General features: G+C 46.6%; 1 protein-coding gene and 1 pseudogene across 5 annotated transcripts; one reads left to right on the top strand and one right to left on the bottom strand.

Moving 5' to 3' along the window:
* Positions 1-796: 796 nt before the first annotated feature.
* On the bottom strand, positions 797-9,377 carry FDPS (farnesyl diphosphate synthase). Of its 5 annotated transcripts, XM_077156388.1 has the most exons (11): positions 9,248-9,343; positions 8,253-8,482; positions 8,014-8,176; positions 6,644-6,784; positions 3,457-3,537; positions 3,231-3,353; positions 2,769-2,857; positions 2,595-2,667; positions 1,770-1,847; positions 1,545-1,679; positions 797-1,051 (listed from the first exon to the last, which is right to left on the bottom strand). In XM_077156388.1, the coding sequence occupies exons 2-11, from the start codon at positions 8,438-8,440 to the stop codon at positions 851-853; spliced, it is 1,272 nt and encodes a 423-aa protein (XP_077012503.1). In that variant the 5' UTR covers positions 8,441-8,482; positions 9,248-9,343; the 3' UTR covers positions 797-850. The 5 variants fall into 5 exon arrangements, with proteins under 5 accessions (XP_077012503.1, XP_077012504.1, XP_077012505.1 ...); XM_077156389.1 differs by lacking the exon at positions 8,253-8,482 and having other exon boundaries at positions 9,248-9,377; XM_077156390.1 differs by lacking the exon at positions 8,253-8,482 and having other exon boundaries at positions 8,014-8,211; positions 9,248-9,313.
* Positions 9,378-19,314: 9,937 nt separating this feature from the next.
* LOC143678744 (protein mago nashi homolog 2 pseudogene) lies at positions 19,315-19,892 on the top strand (annotated as a pseudogene).
* The last annotated feature ends 859 nt before the right edge of the window (positions 19,893-20,751 follow it).

Genomic DNA, 20,751 nt, shown 5'->3' with positions numbered 1-20,751 from the left:
GAGCAGGGTCAGAGAATGCGGCTGCGCTCTGGATCTCCGTGGGGGGAGGGCGGGGGCGTGGAAGAGATTGGAACCCCAAATGGACGCCCGGGTCTGGCCTTGCCCGCAGCCTGTCTCTCGATCCCAGAGGAAGGGGCCAAGGGAGACCCCGCCCTGCTGCTCTGAAATGGGACCCGGGCAATGGGCGGTATCTGGCTGGCTAATGCGGTAAAGGGGTGGGGTGCAGGGAGAGCGCAGCCGTGAACCCGACTGCATCGCCAGGCCGCCCGGCTCCGACCGGGGGGAGCCGCAGCCCACCCTCCCCGCACCCGGAACGCCGGTGTGCGGGTCTGTTCTCTCCCTAACCACCTCGAGCATCCAGCCACCACCCCACCCCTTCTCCCTTTCCACCGGTGCCCCTCTCCCGCCCCACCCCGCGTGCCCCGCCCCATCCATCCACACCCGCGGGCCGGGCCGGCCTTCCTCACCAGGGTTACTCCAGCAACCGCCTACCGGCCTGGGCTCGTCCGCTGCTCGCACGGTCCCCGCCCAGCCCGCATACACCGCAGGGGCGGGGGAGAGCCGGGCGTCAGGATAGCACGCCCGGCGCGGCGCAGCCGCGCCCCTCCGCGCGTGGGCGTGGCGAGGCTCAGACCCGCCCCCCAGCCCTTGACGTCTAGCCTTTGTCACCGTCTTAAGGCCCGGCTCTCAGCTTCCGAAGTATCCGTAGCGCCAAGGCCCGCGCAGCCTCCCCTCCTCACCCACCCTGTGGCCATTCTGGATAGAGCCGGGCGCGAGCGCAAACAGAACCACCGGATGGTCAGACTAAATTTATTAAGAGCCTCCCCTCCCCGCCCTCGCAGTCTCTGGGTCACTTTTTCCGCTTGTAGATCTTGTGCGCCAGCCCCAAGAAGATAGTCGGGGGCAGGGGCTCAGAGTGCTGCTCGATGAGACCCAGAAGGCGGCTGTAACTGTCCTGCTCGTACTGCGTGAAGACTGCTGGCAGTTCCAGCTCCTCGTACAGCGCCTTCACCCGGGCCACCTTCTCAGCCTCCTTCTGCCCATAATTCTCCTAGAAGGGGTTGGAGGCAGGGAAGTGGGCTCAGCCTTCCCCCAGCGCCCCCAGGGCCCTTCCACCCGCCTCAGCCACATAGTCAGAACATCTCTAAAGACGTCTGCTCCATTCTTGGCTCCAATCTCAAGTTCTCTGTGTCCAAGATCCTGAACCTCCCTTTCCCCATCCCACATGGCCTCAACTTTCTCTACCCCAGGGTTTCTCAACCTTAGAACTACTGACCTTTTGGGCCATCCAGAATCATCTAATTCCTTGTTTTGGGGGGGATGTCCAGTGCCTTACAGGATCCTTAGCAGCATCCATGGCCTCTGCCCTCTAGATGCCACCACCATATCCCACCACCTCAGAATTGTTAACAGAAAATGTCTGCAGGCACTGCCAAGTGTCCCCAAGGTGGGGAAGTGGGGGGAGGCAGGAGAATCATCCCAGCTGAGAACCACCTTCTACTACTTCTTATGAGTTCAGGGACCCACAGCCCTCTCCTAAGAACCTGCAGGATCTGGCGCTGTTCCGGAGAGGCCCGCTGCAGACACTGAACCACCAGCCAGCTGCACTTGTTGTCTTGGATGTCAGTGCCAACCTTGCCCGTCACACTGGGGTCCCCAAAAAGGTCAAGGTAATCATCCTGGGCAGAGGGGCAGAAAAGGAGGGATGAAGGGACAGGGAAAGAGGAAAGTTGGTGCCTGTTCTTTGCTGGTGCCTCATGCCTTCCTACCTGAATCTGAAAGAACTCTCCCATCTCCAGAAGGATCTTCTTGGCATTAGCATGCTCCTTCTCCCCATCAATGCCCACCTATAGGAAAACAGGGATTGAGGCCTGGAACCCCCAGAGGTCCATCTTCTTCGCTGCTTCCTCCTCCCTTGGGGTCTTGTCCTAGTACTGTCCCAAAACCTTCTCTCCTCTCCTTTCAAATGGCCCTGCCTCGCTGGTTAGGCTGCCTCCCTGGAGTGAGAGCAGGTCTGTCCTTGCCCAATCTAAGTCCAGCCTGGAGGCCCTCAGCCCATCTTCTCTCACAAGTCTAAAGTCTCCCAAGTCACTCTGATCCCTCTTCCCAATCTTTCTGCCACTCTAACTTCTTTGAGAATGAAAAGGGAACTTGGGAACTTGGGAGCAAGAACAGGGTGCATCCCATTAATTGCCTTTGAATCCATTCTCCCTCTCAGCTTGAATCATCTCCTCCCTGCTCCTATCCATATTCAGGTGCAAGGTTGACTGTTCTCCTAGGATGGCCTGAGCACTTTCATATCTCTTGCCTCAGTTAATCTTTACAACAACACTTGAGGCAGGGATTTTATCCTCATTTTACAGCTGAGGAAAGAGACTCCAAGAGATTAAGTGACTTGCTCAAGGTCACACAGCCAGCAGCGGTAGAACCCAGTGGTCCACAGTTCTGTGACTCTGGTTCAAAAGCCCACATCAACTTGTATATGTAGAATGGAATGATATCTTAATGTTTTGTTTGTTGTTAATTTTTTTTTAATTAATAAAAAAAAAAGCCCACATCAACAAGGCAGCAAGGGAAGAGAGGGCATCACTCACCATATACATGGCAGCCGCTACAGGAAGGTAGAAGGAGTAGAAAGCTGTCTTGTACTTGACAATGGATTTGTACCTGAGTAGAAGAAGAAGATAAGTGCCTCTTCTTCCCACCCTGGGGAATACCCACCCTGGGTCCTCCCTCACTGTCCAGACATGCTTCCCGCCATCCCTCACCTCTTTTCAGTGAATCTGCCAAGATCCACACTGCCCTGGGGGGCTGTGATGAGGTCCAGAGTCTGCCCGATCTCAGTCTGGTAGGAAACCTGAGGAGGAAGATGGCCCATGAGCTGGACCATCTGCAGAGATGGGGAACCTTGACATCTTGGGCCCCACATCCCATACCAGGTGACAACAGGGCAGAGTCAGAAAGGCAGTGGGAAAGACAGAAGGCCCCAGCTGGGGCTACAAAAAACTCAAGGCCGATATTTAAACACACACACAGTCCTTTATCGCCCCTTCTACCAATTGCAGGGACAGAGAAGCCCTTCTTGCCACCACCATCACCCTTCCCAATTCCCTTCCTTGATTTCTTTCCCCTTCCAGGCAACCCTAGAAACCAAGTAGAGGAGACTGTCCCATAGATGCCAAAGCTACTGCGGTCAGTTTCTGGTTACTGAGTCCTGATCTGCAGCACACCTGCAGGAACAGCTCAATCAGGTTCAGATAATAGGGCTGCCCCCGGCAGTAGCGCTTCAGCAGACGGTAGATGCATGCTTCCAGCAACAAGGCATCATTAATGGCATCCAAACCTATGCCTGGCTGTCAAGGGCACAGAGAAAAAGGAGCAATCAGTTTCTGGGTGTATGTAACCACTTCCCTGTGACCCCCTCCCATACCCACTACTACCTTTCTGCCACTTTACCTTCTGATACCAGCAGGGCTGTCCCCGTCGGGTGAGGGATGAATCCATGATGTCGTCTGATACCAGGAAAAAAGCTTGGAGCTAGGAAGAGGAGCAAGAGTGAGATAAGACCTCCAGGGCTCCTTACCGTTCCTTCTACCAGAGACAGAGCTGCTTTTGGCAAGGATAGGAAGGCTGAGAACTTCTGTTCTGTGTTGTGGGACCTTAGAAAATCACATGACCTCATTGGCTCACTGCCCATCTATAAAATGCGAATAAAACTCTTATTTTCAGAGAAAGAGATTAATACAGACCTCTGACATGTCTAGACATGAGCCCTAGATAACTCCCAGGAAGATTATGAAACACCTCGTATATTGTTCCCTTGTCATCAAAAACTTCAGTTTCATGCAACTTGACTTCATATGACTTCTTACACAAAGGCTGTTCAGGCTGTTCCTAAAGTGTCCCCAGGCACTCCGCTTAAACACTCGAGTGACTAGGAGCACAGCCCCATCTAAGGGAGTACAGGTGGGGGTGCAGGTCTAGGAGGGCAGAACTGAAGTCTGATTCCTGGTAACTCTCATGCATAGGTTCTGTACTCTTGAAAATCAGCAAAGGTCTTACTCTGCTGAGTCCCAGCCTTCCTGAAGGTAGCTGAACATACTGGTTTTCCCATGAGAGTGTGAACTCCTTGGAGCAGGGACAATATGTACTCTCTTGGCATTTCCAGAGGCCAGCATAGTAGTAGCCCAAGAGCAGGTGCTCAATAAATGCTTGTCTGATGAATAAATGAAAGACTGAAAAACTCTAGTGTCCCCCATACATCTTGCAATCAGGTTATACATTCTGGTTCCTTAAATATTCTCAGGACGCCATCCTGATCCCTGCGTATCCTCTAGGAGGGTCTATACTGCTCAGAGGAAGCCCCTAACGCTGCCCACTGGCCCAGGTGTGGGGTGTGGAAAGGGCCAGCACAACCATTGCTCCTGCTCCAGGTGGAGTCCCTAGGGAAGGAGGCACCCGTCCTTGCCTTTACCTCTGACCGCACCCAGGGGTGGTGGTTAGCTTTCCAACTGGAGTCACAGGTCTTATTTAGATTGTGTGTATGTGGAGTGGAATGGGTCCCTCTGTGAGCCACCCATCTACCACATCTCCCAAGGGGGACTACAAGGGCAGTCTGGCCTCAAACACCATCACTCAACTAAAACTGCCTCAAAAGAGCAAATTCAGTGACCTCCCTCAGTCTCCTCAGCCCCTCAGCCGTGATGCCTAACCCCAGGGACACTTTTGATCTACTAGGTGAACTTTTTAAAAATCCAGTGCCAGAGTCCACTCCAGATCAATTAAATTAAAATGGACAGGGGTGGTGCCTCAGCATTAGGGAGTTGTTTTGTTTTGTTAATCTCCAACAATGGGAAATATACCTATTCTTACCAAAATGTTTAACCTGATTGTAGTCAGACCAATCCAGATTGGATCATGAGCCACTCTACCAAACACCTGGCCTAGACGAGAGAAGGAGAGCAGGAGAGGGAGAGGGGAGGAGAGAGAAGAGAGTCGATTATGATAAAAGGATTACTCTAAATTAAAGAAGACTGAAGAAATACCACCAAATATAATGCATTATCCTTGACTGGATCCTAGATGTTAAAAAAAGAGTTATGAAGGACATTTTGGGGAGAACTGGGAATGTCTGAATACAGACCATACATTAGATAATGTTACTGTATTAGTGTTAAAACCTTGAATGTGGCAATGGCTTTGTGCTTTAGGCAAATGTCCCAGTTTTGAGGCGGTAGATGCTGAAACAGAAAAATAAGAGGTTGAAGGAGATGAGGAAGAAGAAAGAACTTAGTATCAGGAATTATAATAAAGACTACACATGGAAAAAGAATGGTGGAGGGAACAGTAAGAAGTCAAACAGCATCTCGGGGAGTGGTTAGGTGAAAGTGCAGTCCATTCACACCTTTTGTGATTATGTCACCACTAAACCTCCTGATGACATTAAAAAACAAACAAACAAACAAAAACACTCTCTTGTGAACTAACGTGCACACCTTCTGCAGTGCAATGCTGCTAGCCCCTCCAAGTTCTTGCCACCCTTGCCCGCCATGGCTCTGCGTGTCTGCCTGGCCCTGGTCCTCCTCACCCACATTTCCAGGTTTGTGGACCGTTCAGCCCCTCCCGATCCCTAGAAGGATTCCCTGTACCCAGAGCCCTCTTCCTGGCCCTCTCCTCCTAAAGCCATCGTCGCATTACCTCCCAGGAAGTCAATCTCTCTATCTCCAGGCCCAACTCATTTCAGTCTCCAGACTGGAATTTCCAAGGCAGCGCCCCCTCCTCTGCCCATACCGAGAATACAGTGGTGGCTGACTCTGAGCTCATCATGTCCTCACTTGAGCCAGCTGCTCTTCTCCTCACCATCTTCCCAGTCACTTAGACCAGGAGACTCAGCGCCATCCTTTCTTCTCACTGTCCCTACCCCATCCAGTCGTTCCCACGGTCTCCTGGGCTTACGGCCACCCTCTTCAGGGCCTGGCACCCTTCACGGAATCCAGTCACCTTACCACTAATGAAGCCTTTAGGCCAGTCCAGCAAACCAAACCTCTTCAAGGCCAGGCAAGCTGGGTGCAGGAGATGAGAGGAGGGGATGGAGGGTAAATCCGGGAGAGGCCCCCACACAGGACAGCACATGCCCTTTCTTAGGAAAGTGGCCACCACTCAGCTTCGGCCGACTGTTGCTATGTGGGAATGTGGACCCAGAGCTTGCAATTTTCTAAGTGATGCTAGAAATCCCTGCTTCTTATTTAAAATATCTATTTTGTTAACTTTAGGAAACTTAATTTTTTTCATCTTCAAAAATTATCAGTGGGTTGCCAGTCTTCAGTCTTTGCCGTAGAATAACTGCCGGGAAGAAATGTGTCACACTTATGGCTGTCCTCTGCTCAGAGGAAAGAGGGGATGCCTCTCGACCCACGTGCAAAGCTCTGGTCCACAACTGGTCTGCAGTTCAAACAATCACCTAATGGGAAAAGAGGCTCCCCACATTTGTTAGCTCTTTGAGTGATTCGCCCTGTTTAAATGTGGCTGGAGCACGCTACAGAGGCCCAGAAATACAAACCCAGCAGCAGGCCCCTCCCTCCTCTTCCCCACCCGGGGCAAAGTCAAACCTCTTCTTCTCCTGCCCTTCCCCAACCCCTCTCACCAGTTCCACACACCATCCCACAGTCAGGGCCCGCTGGAGACTATCAGCATCCTGCTTCTTTGGCTCCTCCAACTCCTGGAAAACTGTCAGCACCGTCAAACCCCGATTGTACTTGCCTCCAATGGCATTGTACTCCAGGATCTGGGGGACAGGGGAAAGGGGGTGGAGGTCAGGGTCCACACAGCAGCTCCTCTGTGATCTCTCCCTGCCCTCTCCCACTTCCAGCCACCGTTCACCCTTACCCTCCTGAACTCCAACTCCTCCCCGGAGAGTCTGGAATTACCACCCTCTTGGCTCCTCCCTCCAAGTCCTGGAGCCCAGTTAGAAAGGTTCCCCTCGTCTCTAGGGGTGCTCGCTCACTCCCACTCGCTCTCGCACTCTCAACTATCTTCCCCCAGTAAATTTACTGAATTTACTGAACTGAAAGGCTACATAGCACAGACTAAAATCTGCCCCCAAGCCCAAAACAGGGCTTGAACCCAGAGAAAATTTTACACATGATATGGGAATGGCTGGCTTGTTCCAATCCCTCTTTCTGAGATTGCTTCCCTATCCCACCTCTCCAGGACTTCCCCTGTGGAACTCATCCTCCTACCCACAGTTCAGCACATATGTAAATGAAAAGCCTCCCTCGCTGCACTGAAGACAAGGTCCCTTCAAAGTCAGGCAGAGGAGAGCTTGGGGAACCCAGGTCAGGGGACCCAGACCCTCATTCCTCCATGATGTCTCCTCTTCCTGGAGTCTCTCTTTTCCTTCTGCTGCCCTTCTCTCAACCAGACCACATTCAGACCTCCCTTTTAATCCCCTTCCCAGTGTAGACAAAGCCCTCCTTTTCCCTGGTTCCCTCAGACAGATGAAACAGACAACCCTAATAAAAAGAATTTTACTAGATACTCCAAGGGAATGAAAGGAAAACAATTAGGCATCTGAAGTATCACAGCAATAGTTTGTGTCCTGGAGCAGGGGTTTCTGATGCTACAGTAACTTCATGCAGGCAGGGAGGCAGGACAACTTCAGACCACCTTCCTCCCAGCTCCCTGCCAGGATAGTAGCTTATGACCTCTAGACAACTAATTCCCTTTCTCACCAAAGTCAAAGGCTCACCAGGTTCAAGGCCTCTAACCCCAAGAGCCTCCATTCCCCCACCCCACCCCCACAGAGCAGTTTGGAAGGCCTGCCTTCTATCGGAGCCCAGAAGCGGAACTGATGGACCTGCCAGGCCCTGCCCCTCCAGAGCACAGGAACAGGCAGAGTCATTCAGGCAAAAGTCTTCTTTCACATTGGTCATAAGTCCCCCAAAAGCCACATTGGAATCCCACCTGTATGGAGAGTGACCAGGGGTGCCCTCTCTCGATCCACTGACCCCTCACCTCCTTGAGCCGGACAATAGCATCTCCTGTCTCTGGGTGCCCTATCTCATCCTCGGTTAGCACCTTAACAATCTGGGAGAAGTGCTGAATGAAATTCTGCTTTTCTTGGGCATAAACCTCAGATTTCTTGTCTTCGTTCATTGTGAGGGAGGACCAATGTGCTCTGAGGAGAGGGAGGACAAGTCAGAAACCGATCAGCTGCTCCCCTCCCCATGGCCCCTCAACCCCACCACACTCACCGAGGCGCCTCTGTACACACTTGGCACCAGCGGCGGGCATTGTGCCAGGCCCCCGGGGCTGGGCGCCCGCGCACCAGGGAGGGCTGCCGGTACCGCTGCAGGGAACCCAGCCACCTCTCCCTGGGCGCGCAGCAGGGGGCTGGCAGAAGAAAGGTCCCCGCAGATCTCAGCCAGCGGGATGGGGGCATCGTGGAGGTGGTAGGTGGTATAGGGAGGGGGCACCGAGCACTCTGCAGGGGCAAGGACCGAAGGCAGATGCACCGTGGCAGCTCCCCAAGCCATCCCCACCCAACCTTTTATTTCCTGACATAGGGTGCCCCACCCTCTGTGAGTTGAGCTTGAGTCCATTTACAGAAGGAAGGAAGGGCAGAGAGCAAAAAGTATGGGTGAGTGACTGACACTCGCCAACTGATCGCCCCTTAAAATAAGGAGGCTAGCACAGAGTGCTTTCAAGGCTGCGTGCGCAAGCTTGGGGCAGGAGGCGGTACAGAGCTCTTAAATCACTCTTATTTCACAGAGACCAAACCGAGGCTCTAGGAGGTAGGAAGATAAGGTTGGGCAGGGACAGAACCAAATCTAGAACCCAGGTACCCCTGGAGAGAGGCGCACAGGCTCTGAGCCACACCCCAGGTCAGGCAGGGCAAGAACTGGGGCCAGACGCCCTAGGTGCTGTGAGCATGAGGCACTGGGGATGGACGTCCGAGCCTCACTGGGATGGCCGGAACTGCCCCGCCAGCCTGGAAACTCCTCTTTGGAGAGGACCCTGAGTGGGCCGGGAGGAGTCGCTGCGACGGGACAAGCCCGAGTCCAGGCACATCGGGAGCACCCGAAGCTACACGGGCAGAACTCGGGAGTTTCCAGACCGGCCCACCGACCCCCAAAGCGGAGGAAGCCCGGCCAACTGACTGGGCTTCTCGTGCCTCAGAGCAGCGCTACAGAGGGAAGGCCGGGTTTCGAACCCGCGTCTCCAGTCCCTGTCCCGCGACTTCTCTCACCTGTTCCTGGATGCTCGTTCCGGCTTGGTCCAGGCTGTTGGCGGGGTACTCCTTAAAGGCGAACCCGCCCCGCGCTCGGCATTCTGGGTGGAGAAGTTCTCCATCTCCCTTTACTGTCGGCAGAAACGCGTCGTTAGACTACAACTCCCGGCGTGCCGTGGGCGGGACCCGACAACGCAATCTAGCGTGTGCCGGATGGGTGGAGGCGGATTGGCTGCTTCCCCTCGGGTGAGTGTGGGGCCCTGTGACCGCCGACCAGTGGAAGGGCTGGCCCTCGTCAGCCGGCCGGCGTGTGGGTAGCTGAAACCTGCGCTGCGAGTCTTGGGCGCACACCAGGCTGGGAACGCCCCAGTGCTGGCTCTAAGCTGTCTGACCCTCTCCACACTTTCATTTTCATTACCGGCCTGTTCGGCTAGTGTCAGGCATATTAGGAAAAGCGCAGCAGGACCAGCTTTGCCGCTTACTAGTGTTCTGACTGGGGCAAATCATTTCACGTCTCTGATCTTCATTTAGCTTAAGCTTCCTGAATCTAGCTTTCCGCATCTGTGTAATGAAGATACCAGTACCATGAGATAATGTGTGTTAAATGCCCGGAGAGCTCAAGAAACGGCAACTACAGTGTTTGGCGGCTACAGTGCTTTACAGATAAGACTCAGAGTTGACGCTAGAGGCTTCTTCTTACACAACCTGCCAGCTTCTTCAGGATAAACCCTGAAAACGAGCGTTCACGCAGGTTAATCTGCAAAGACTGGAAAAGGTTTGTTTTGTTGTGTTTGTTTTTTGTTTTGTTTTGTTTTGGGCAGCTCCTGGCATTTAAGGAAAGCTCTGTCATAACACCGGCTGGATACAAGCCTAAAGAGCAGATACCTTAGAGTCTAAACGCCAGCAATGACACGTTGAAATAACAAAATGTCCAGATTTCAAAAAAAAAAAAAAGGGGTTAAAAAATGTGCAAGGAAACAGGAAGCAATGACCCAGGTAAAAGAGATTAAAGCATTAGAAACCATCAGTGAGGGGACAGCCAAATCAATAGGCCAAGCCCTCAATCTTGGGTGTTGCCCCTATGAAACATATTCCTGCAAAAGATAGGCTAAGCCTACTTAAAATTAAGTCTGAGAGTCACCCCCAGAGAACCTCTTTTATTGCTCAGATGTGGCCTCTCTCTCTCTAAACAGAAACAGCAAGTAATCTCATTGCCCTCCCCCTCTACGTGGAACATAACTCCCAGGGTTGTGGACCTCCCTGGCAACATGGAACAGAAATCCCAGGATGAGCCAGGATCCAGCATCAAGGGATTGAGAAAACCCTCTTGACCAAAAGCGGAAAGAGAAATGAGACAAAGTGTCAGCGGCTGAGAGATTTCAAACAGATTCGAGAGGTTATCTTGGAGGTTATTCTTATGCATTATATAAATATCCCCTTTTTAGTTTATGGTGTATTGGAGTGACTGGAGGGAAGCACCTGAATGGTAGAGCTGTGTTCCAATAGCCATGTTTCTTGAAGATGATTGTATAATGATATAGCTTCTACAGTGTTACTTGTGAATGTGAAAAACCTTGTGTCTGATGCTCCTTTTAACTAGCATATGAACAGAAGAGTAAAAAATATGAATAAAAAAATAAAATAGAGGGAACAAAGGTTAAAATAAAATGGGTAGGTGGAAATACTAGTGGTCAGTGAGAGGGAGAGGTGAGGGATGTGGTATGTATGAGTTTTTCTTTTCGTTTTTTATTTCTTTTTTCTGGAGTGATGCAGCTGTTCAAAAAATATGATCGTGGCAATGAATATACAACTGTGTGATGATATTGTGAGCCATTGATTTTATACATGTATGAAATGTTTGTATGTTAAGAATGTTTGTGTGTTTGTATGTTGTTTTATTACTAAAAATATTTTTTATAAAAGGAAACCATCAATGAGGAGGACACACTGAGACACACCAAACACAGACTTTTAACAAATGGTCCTAAATATGCTCAAAGAGCTAAAGTAAACATAGCCAAGAACTAAAGGAAATTTTAAAGACTATTGTTAAACACAAACAGAATATCAATAGAGAGATGGAAACTATGAAAACGAACCAAACAGCACTGAAGGTCACAGTAACAGAAATGTGAAATTCTCTAGAGGGGTTCAACAGCAGATTGGAGCTTGCAGGAGAAAAAAATCAGTGAACTTGAAGATCACTGAAATCAGTCTGAGGTGCAGAAAGAAGAAGGAATGAAGAAAAGTGAACAGAGCCTGAGGAACCCATGGGATACCATCGAGTGTACCAATATACACATTGCAGGAGTCCCAGAAGGAGAAGAAAGAGAGACAAGAGCAAGGAGAATATTCAAAGAAATAATGGCTGAAAACTTCCCATATTTTTATATATTTTTTTATTATTTTTTTTAAATACCAAAAAACACCCAACAAAGACAAACATTCCTATTTTGATCATTCCATTCTACATATATAATCAGTGAGTCACAATTTCATCACATAGTTGCATATTCATCATCATGATCATTTCTTAGAACATTTGTATCAATTCAGAAAAAGAAATAAAACAAAAGCAGGAAAAAAAATTATACATACCATTCCCCTTATCCCTCCCTTTCATTGATCACTAGCATTTCAAACTAAATTTATTTTAACATGTTCCCCTTATTGTTTATTTTTATTCCATATGTTCTACTCATCTGTTGACAAGACAGATAAAAGGAGCATCAGACACAAGGTTTTCACAATCACACAGTCACATTGTGAAAGTTATATCATTATACAATCATCTTCAAGAAACATGGCTACTGGAACACAGCTCTACATTTTCAGGCACTTCCCTCCAGCCTCTCCATTACATCTTGACTAACAAGGTGATATCTACTTAATGTGTAAGAATAACCTCCAGGATAACCTCTCAACTCTGTTTGGAATCTCTCAGCCATTGACACTTTGTCTTATTTCACTCTTCCCCCTTTTCCTCGAGAAGGTTTTGTCAATCCCTTGATGCTGAGTCTCAGCTCATTATAGGGGTTTTCTCAATTCCTTGATGCTGAGTCTCAGCTCATTCTGGGATTTCTGTCCACATTGCCAGGAAGGTCCACACCCCTGGGAGTCATGTCCCACATAGACAGGGGGAGGATGGTGAGTTTGCTTGTTGTGTTGACTGGAGAGAGAGGCCACATCTGAGCAACAAAAGAGGTTCTCTTAGGGTGACTCTTAGGCCTAATTTTAAGTAGGTTTGACCTATCCTTTGTAGGGTTAAGTTTGATATGAACAAACCCCAAGACTGGGGGCTCAGCCTATAGCTTTGGTTGTCCACACTGCTTGTGAGAATATCAAGAATTCAACTTGGGTAAGTTGAATTTTCCCCCGTTCTCACCATTCCCCGAACGGGACTTTGCAAATACTTTTTCACTCACTATTCAAATAATTCTGGGATTTATTGGGGCATCACTCTGGACAAACCAACAAAATCTCATGTCCTATTCAAGGTTCCATGTACTTATGGCATTCAATTAAGCTGTCTACATAAGTTATATTAGTAAATGCACTAGTCAAAATATAAATTTTGTACTGAATAAACATTTTTTGCTTTAGTCTCACACATAAAACTTCCCATATTTAACAAAAATCATGAATATATACACATCCAAGACACTCAATGAACTCCAAACAGGATAAACCCAAATAGATCTATGCCACAGCATATTATAATAAAACCGTCAAATGCCAAAGATAAAGGGAGCTTTCTGAAAGCCACAAGAGAGAGAGAAGCAACATGTCACATGCAAGGGAGCCTCAGTCAGATTAAGTGCCAGTTTCTCATTGGAAATGATGGAAGCAAGAACACAGTGGGATGGTATATTTGAAGTACTAAAAACAAAAAATTGCCAACCAAGAATTCTATATCCAGCAAAACTGTCTTTCAAAAAATGAGGCAGAGATTAAGATATTCCCAGATAAACAAAAGCTGTGTGTGGGAGTTTGTCACCTCTAGGCCGGCCCTACAAGAGATGCTGGAGAGAGTTCAGCAGGTTGAATGGAAAGGACATTAGAAAATAGATTGAAATCACATAAAGAAATAAATTGACATGGGTAAATATGAATACCGGCTACTGTGTTTTTGGTGGTAACTCCACTTTTTACTTCCTGCAGCATCTAAAAGGCAAATACATTAAGTGTACTGATTAATCAGTGGTTTTGGACTCAATATATAAATACATAATGGTGGAGGAATGGAGGTATGGTGGAACATCGTTTGTGTATGCCATTGAAATTAAGTTGGTATCAAAACAAACAAGGCTGTTATAGAATTAGGATGTTAAATTTTAGCCCCAAGGTGATTACAAAGAAAATAGTGGAGAAAATACAAACTCACAGAGAAAGAAAGTAGTGTACAGGTTTCCAGGGGTAGAGGGCGAGGGAAATGGGAAATGTAGAGCTTCTGTTTTGGCAGATGGGAAAGTTTTAGTACTGAAACGAGGTGGAGGTATCATGACATCATGAATGTGAGTAACCCCACCAAATGGTATGCTTAGAAGTGGTTGAGATGGGAAATTTTATGTGACAAATATGTTCCTACAATTAAAAAAAAGAGAGAGCAACTAAAGAGACACAATTAAAGGCAATTCATGATCCTGGGTGGGACATAAATGGGAAGAGGAGAAAAGGCTCAAAAGGACATTATTGAAACACATGAAAAGTTGGAATATAAACTGTAAGCTTTATTTCAATATTAGAATTCTTGAACTTGATAATTGCACTTAAGGGGGTTACATAAACAAATACTGTTCTTAAGAAATGTACATGCAGTATTAAATGTCCAAGGGGTGTTATGTATGTAACCTATACTCAGGTGTTCTGAAAATAGACTGATAGAAAGGTAAGTAGGTAGGTAGGTAGGTAGGTAGACAGACAGACAGACAGACAGACAGACAGACAGACAGATAGATAGATAGATAGATAGATAGATAGATAGATAAATAGATAGATAGATAGATAGAAAGAACAATATGGCAAAGGTGGCAAAATGTTAAAATTGGTGATCTGGGTGGGCGGTACAGTGATATGTCTAGGTTCTGTCTGTGGGGTTTGTATTATTTTTGTAACTGCCCTATAAGTTTGAAAATATTTCAAAATAGAAAGTTTTTTTTTTTGAGTCATTGCATATACCAGCAGGAGAACTAGAGGGACATCCAAGGAAGTGTCATTACAGAGCAAATCACAAACCAGGTGAGGGGGTGTAACATTGCTATTACCTGGCAGGGTTGAGTTTGCCAGGTCCATCTGCCTCCACCCTGGGAGAGGTGTCCCTAAGTAAAAAATAGGAACATCAAAGGATTACAGATGAAGCCATTAGAGCCTTAGGTGCTAGGAAATACATTAGGAAAAGGCAGAAATCTGAACTAAAAAGAAGGGAATTCAGATTTGTTTCTCTATCCTATACCATGAGGATCCCCCTCCCAAATCATCTCCTTCCCCACTCAGCCCCTTGTGGCTCTCCAGGCATCATTTTTATAGCTCTATTGAGCTAAGGCCATTCAGAAAATCCCCAAAGCTGCACTTTGTAGCAAGTGGAGCTCTCGGAAGGGAGGCATGGAGGAGGAGAGATGGAAGATGGAAGCCAAAGCCCAGGGTGGGACAGTCCCTGAGGAGCAGTCTGGTTGGTTTAGAGATTCAGAACATTCTTCTCCCTATTTATGGAGCTATTGAGTCAATCATACTTGAAATTGCACTTTCTCATATATTATTTCACTGAATCATCACACAGGCCCTGTAAGATTCCCCCTTTAACCTGAGTTGCTCAGTGACTTAGCCAAAGCTTTCCAGGTACTGAATGGCAGTGCCACACCCAGAATCATCTGCCTCTAAGTCTTCGGGTCTTTCTCTTACCACATCTACCTCCCCCCAAGCCTGTGGCTTCTTCCCCTTGACCCACCTCTTCCTTCCCTTGCTCTTTGCCATGACCCTGCTCACCGCTCTCCCACTCCACGCTTGGGCTCCTCTGGGGGTGCAGAGAAAAAGAGGAATTAACAAAGGAGCAGAGAAGGGACAGGCAGAAGTATAGCAGGAAATCCAAAGCAGTCCAGAGAGCAAGTAACAATTTCAGGAAGGAGAAGGAACCTAACAAGAGCCAATGTGGGGTCAAAGATTCTTCAGGAAGGGGCAGAGGCTGCCAGGCAATGGGTCAAAGGAGGAGTGAAAATTTCAGTAGAGGGGCTTCTAGCTGATTTAAAAACCACCTATCTTATCTTCTGGTCTGGTGGGGGTTAAGTATCAGCTGCCAGTTAGCCCACCCTCCGAGAGAGGGGCACTTGAAACAGGCCAGGAAGGAAAATGGATTCCAGGGACTCGGTACTCCCTTGTCTTTTTCCAAGCTAGAATGGAACTTGTTGGGACTAAACCTTCACCTACTTACTCTTTAGGCCTATTGCAGTCAAGATCCAATTCTTGACTCTACCACCTGGGTGACCTCAAACAAGTCACATAACTTTTCTGAGTCTGCTCCAAATCTGTAACTGAGGATTCCAGCATATTGTAGGTGCCCTGTATGTATTTGTAAATAAGTCAAAGAACAAATATGTGCCCTGTCTAACTCATAAGGCAGAGATAAGGCTCAGAAGCAGCAATATAAGTGAAAGGTTCATTAAACATTTAAGTCCCTTCCAATCCAAGGAATTATCAATCCACCTCCATTGCAAATTCCATGTTACGGAAGTTGAGAGAAAGAACTGGAGTTGAAGGAGAGGGTTGATATGAGGGACGCAGTGTCTACTCAGCGCAAAAGCCTGCTCTCACTTCCCCATCTCCAGTCTAGACCTCCCAGAATTGGCCTTGACCTTCCCAACAGAAGTCAGGGCAAGTCTGAGACTGTGGACAAAGCCTGGCTGGGGAGAGAGCCCTTGGCTTTCCTGTGCCCAGCCTAACCCCCACAGGTATCTGGGAAACACTTGACAGGGCACTAGGCCAAGATCTCCTGAATATGCTGGTTCCCTGGGAAGAGGGAAAGCACCTAGAGCATCCCCTCCACACAATCATCCTAAGAGGCCTCAAAGACTTACTGAAAGAACACAACTTACTGAAAGAATACAACTTTGAAACCAAACAGGTCCAGGTTCAAACCCTGGTTTAACTCCTTACTGATTAGATGATTTGGGGTTAATTACTTAACTTCTTTGAGCATCATTTTTCTCATCTCTAAAATGTAGACGACATGCATCTCATACATTGGTGACAACCATGGATTCCCTCATAAGGTTGAGGGAATGTTCCAGTAATGACAGGCCATGTCAGCTTTCAGCAGCATCCTTGGACCATTAGGGTAGTGTCCACTTTAAGCTGTTTTATTTTGTGGTCTCTTATTATGGAAGCCAAACCTGTGTCCATTGGGTTAGGTGTCATCTGTGTCTCCTTGTGCCCCCTGAGCTTACCCCAGTCATAACCCTGATCACAAATACGGGAATTGCCTGAGCTCTTATCTAACTTCCCCACCACTTGGGACTTCCTGAGGGCAGGGTCACAACTTCTTTGTCAGTGTCTCCCCAGAGCGCAGCACAAGGTCTGGCCCAACAATAAATGTGTATGGAATTTATTTTTATATATTTTTTACAGCAGACACTAAAGTAGAGAGAATATTCTAATGAGCTTCCACGTGTCTGCCACCCAGCTTTCCCAATTGTCAACATTTTGTCTATCAGATTTATCAGTCCCTCCTCACGTCTCTCCCTCCCCACCACTACACACAAGGCCGCCTCTACTACTCTTTCTTTGTAGTATATTAAAGCAAACCTCCAACAACAGTACATTTTACCTGTAAACACTTCAGGATTGATTTCTAATAGATAAAGTTTTTTTTAACCCAGCACAAAATAAACAATAATTCCTTAATGTTATCTAATACCCAGTTCATGCTCAACCGTTCTGGTTGGTCTTTAAAAGAATGTGTTATGGGTGGGCCATGGTGGCTCAGCAGGTAAGAGTGCTTGCCTGCCATGCCCGAGGACCCAGGTTCAACTCCCGGTGCCTGCCCATGTCAAAAAAAAAAAAAAAAGAAAAGAAGAAAAAAGAATGTGTTATGCAATTGCTTGTTCAAATCAGAATTCAAAAAAGACCAAGATGTTACATTTGATTGATATGCGTCTTAAATTATTTATTAGTAAACAGTTCCTTCTTTCCACCTTTATTCATGTAATTTAATTGTTGACAGAGCTAGGTCGTTTGCTTGTAGAATTGACCATATTCTGGCTTTGACAGAGTGCATCCTCAAGATTTTGTTCCACTTGTTCCTCTATCCGCCTTGTATTTCCTTAAACTAGCAGTCAAATCTAAGGCTTTATCAGAATCAGAATTTTTCTGAGGTGTGCGCGTCCTATTGCATAGACCAAGAGGAAGCCAAGGCCTGGTTCCCCACTTTCACTGGTGCCAGAACCTAGTAGGTTAAGCAGCTATTAAGATGCTTTAAATTTGACTAAACAAAATAAGGAAACAAGGATGCCTGTGCTGGTTTGAAATGATGTATGTCCCCTAGTAAAACCATGTTTTAATCCTAATCCCATTTTTGTAAAGGCAGCCGTTTCTTCTAATCCCTATTCAGTATTGTATGTTTGAAACTGTAATTAGATCATCTCCCTGGAGATGTGATGTAATTGAGAGTGGTTGTTAAACTGAATTAGGTGGAAGTGTGTCTCCACCCCTTTGGGTGGGTCTTGATTAATTTCTCAAGTCCTATAAAAGAGGAAACATTTTGGAGATTTGGAAGAGATTCAGAGAGAGCAGAATGATGCAGCCGTGAGAAGCAGAGTCCACCAGCCAGCACTTTTAGAGATGAAGAAGGAAAAGGCCTCCCAGGGAGCTGAAGAGGAAGGTAGCAGATGACGCCATGTTTGCCATGTGCCCTTCCAGCAGAGAGAGAAACCCTGACCATGTTCGACGTGTGCCTTTCCACTTGAGAGAGAAACCCTGAACTTCATCGGCCTTCTTGAACCAAGGTATCTTCCCCTGGATGCCTTAGATTGGACATTTCTATAGACTTGTTGTAATTGGGACATTTTCTCAGCCTTAGAACTGTAAACTAGCAATTTATTAAATTCCCCTTTTAAAAGCCATTCCTTTTCTGGTATATTGCGTTACAGCAGCTAGCAAACTGGAACAAGGCCCATCTACATTTGGTGCTGAGAGAATACAGAATGTGCACAGGACTGATTGTAAAGATCCAGAAACAGATAGCACAATACCATCTGATAGTAACACAATAATGTGAGCACACTGAATGAAGCTGAGCATGAGTATGTTTGAGGGAGAAGAGCTGGGGGCATGTATGACAGCAGAAAGGTAGATAGAGGTTAAAGCCTGAGACAGTATAACTTAGCGATGCCTAGAGTGGACAATCATGATGATTACATGCGCTAATATAAGAATGTTTTCTTATGAAGGAGAACAAACGAATGTCAACATTGCAAGGTGTTGAAAATGGGATGGTATACAGGAAAAAGTACTATCAGTGTAAACTAGAGTCTATAGTTAATAGTAATATTGTAATATGATTCCGTTGAATGTAACAAAGGCAATGTGCCAAAACTAAATGTCAATCAGCGGTGGATATAGGGGAGGGGTATGGGATTCTTTGCAGAATTAAAGGAAATATCCTTATATAGATTGTGGTGGTGAAGGCATGCCTGTGTGATTATACCGGGAACCACTGATTTTTCACTTAGATTGGATTGTATGATGTCTGAATAAAACCATTTAAAAATGAACAGAGATCATCAAAAAGCATTGGCAAAGTCCCCTGAGGGAAGGAAGAAAAATATGGAACTATTAACTTACCATCAGGGAGTCCCCTGATACTGTGTCAAACTTTAGGGGCACCCAAATCAGTAGGCCATTGCCCTTGATCAGGAGGCTTACTCTTGTGAAGCATATGTAGGTAGCGGAGAAGCTTAGACTGCCTATAGGTATGCCCAAGAGTTGCTTCTAGAGGACCTCTTTTGTTGCTCAGATGTGGCCTCAGTCTCTCTAAGCCCAACTCTGCAAGTGAAATCATTGCCCTCCCTCTACATGAAACATGACATCCAGGGGTGGAAGTCTCCCTGGCGACATGGGAGATGACTCCCAGGGATGAATCCAGACCTGGCACCATGAGATCAACAATTCCATCCTGACCAAAACGGGGAAAAGAAGTGCAATTAATAATGTATCAGTGGGGAAACAAAAATGTCTCTGGCCAGTGATTTCTACCTACGCTACTATGTAGGACACAAAGGCAAATTTGAACACGAGTTTCTGGAGTTTGAGTTTCAGCCAGATGGAAAGCTTAGATATGCCAACAATAGCAATTACAAAAATGATGTTATGATCAGAAAAGAGGCATATGTACATAAGAGTGTAATGGAAGAACTGAAAAGAATTATCGATGACAGTGAAATTACAAAACAAGATGATGCTTTGTGGCCTCCCCCGACAGGGTTGGCAGACAGGAGCTTGAAATTGTAATTGGAGATGAACACACTTCTTTTACCACGTCAAAAATAGGCCTCTTATTGACATAAATCAGTCAAAGGATCCTGAAGGCCTTCAAGTATTTTACTATTTGGTACAAGACCTGAAATGTTTAGTTTTCAGCCCTATTGAATTACACTTCAAGACTAAACCAATCTAAATTGGATAGTTTTGAAGCTGTCTGTATATTTAATTAAGGGATAAGTAAGGGAGGGTTTATTTTTCATTTACAATATTGGGATTTTTATGAAAGTGAAGCAAATCTTTTTTTATATACAAACTAAAAATAAGAAAATGCATAAACAGGCTTAATAATATCCTCACTTGGATCCAAGTGTGTTCAACAGTCTTCCTACAAGCTAAATTCTGTAAATAAAACTACCTATCGTTGAAATTTTGCTTCAATAAAACATATAAAAGCCTGAAAAAAAAATAATAATGTATCTGTGGCAGAGAAAGTTCAAATAGAGTCAAGGGGCTACTCTGGAGGTTGCTCTTACACAAGCTTCAGGTAGACCTTGCTACCTATCATAACCTGCCAACCCCCAACCAGGACCATTCCAGCCAATCCTAAAGAACACCCAGGGCAATATATAAGATTCCACAAGGGTTCCAGGCACTAGAGTAACTTTCCAGAAACCGACAGCCTCCAGATGGGTCCCTGGTCCAGATAAGTCCTGAAACCTAGCCCAGCCTCTCCAGAACATCAGATGGGTCCATCTCCCTACCCCATATTAGTGACAGACACTTCCAGTATGAAAAATCTAGAATTGCCATAGCCCAAATACCACTAAAGAGAGAGATGGAAAGATCAAAGGTGATGGTGGAATTATACATAGAAGATAAGATTTACAAATGAATATGAATGCTGAATCATCAAATTGATAGCTCAAAGTCTCCAGTATTTTATAGCAGCTAGAAGTAAAAACCTAAAATTGTGAAATTGTAACCCATATGAAACTCTGAAATATGTTCTACAACTAATTGTGGTGCTGTGCTTTGAAATTTATAGTTTTTTT

Source organism: Tamandua tetradactyla, chromosome 4 (assembly GCF_023851605.1).
Source record: "Tamandua tetradactyla isolate mTamTet1 chromosome 4, mTamTet1.pri, whole genome shotgun sequence".
Classification (NCBI taxonomy): Eukaryota; Metazoa; Chordata; class Mammalia; order Pilosa; family Myrmecophagidae; genus Tamandua; species Tamandua tetradactyla.
Note: the sequence above shows the minus strand (reverse complement) of the source record. Positions and strands in the feature narration are given on the sequence as shown.

Bases quoted from the DNA above. Each gene is read 5' to 3' on its own strand.
- FDPS (XM_077156388.1), bottom strand. From the start codon at position 8,440: ATGCCCCCATCCCGCTGGCTGAGATCTGCGGGGACCTTTCTTCTGCCA. The intron at 8,177-8,252 runs GTGAGTGTGGTG...CCCTCTCCTCAG, and splicing joins GTGTGTACAGAGGCGCCTCG to AGCACATTGGTCCTCCCTCA. The intron at 2,858-3,230 runs GTGTGCTGCAGA...CTTCCTCCTCAG, and splicing joins TGATTGAGCTGTTCCTGCAG to GTTTCCTACCAGACTGAGAT.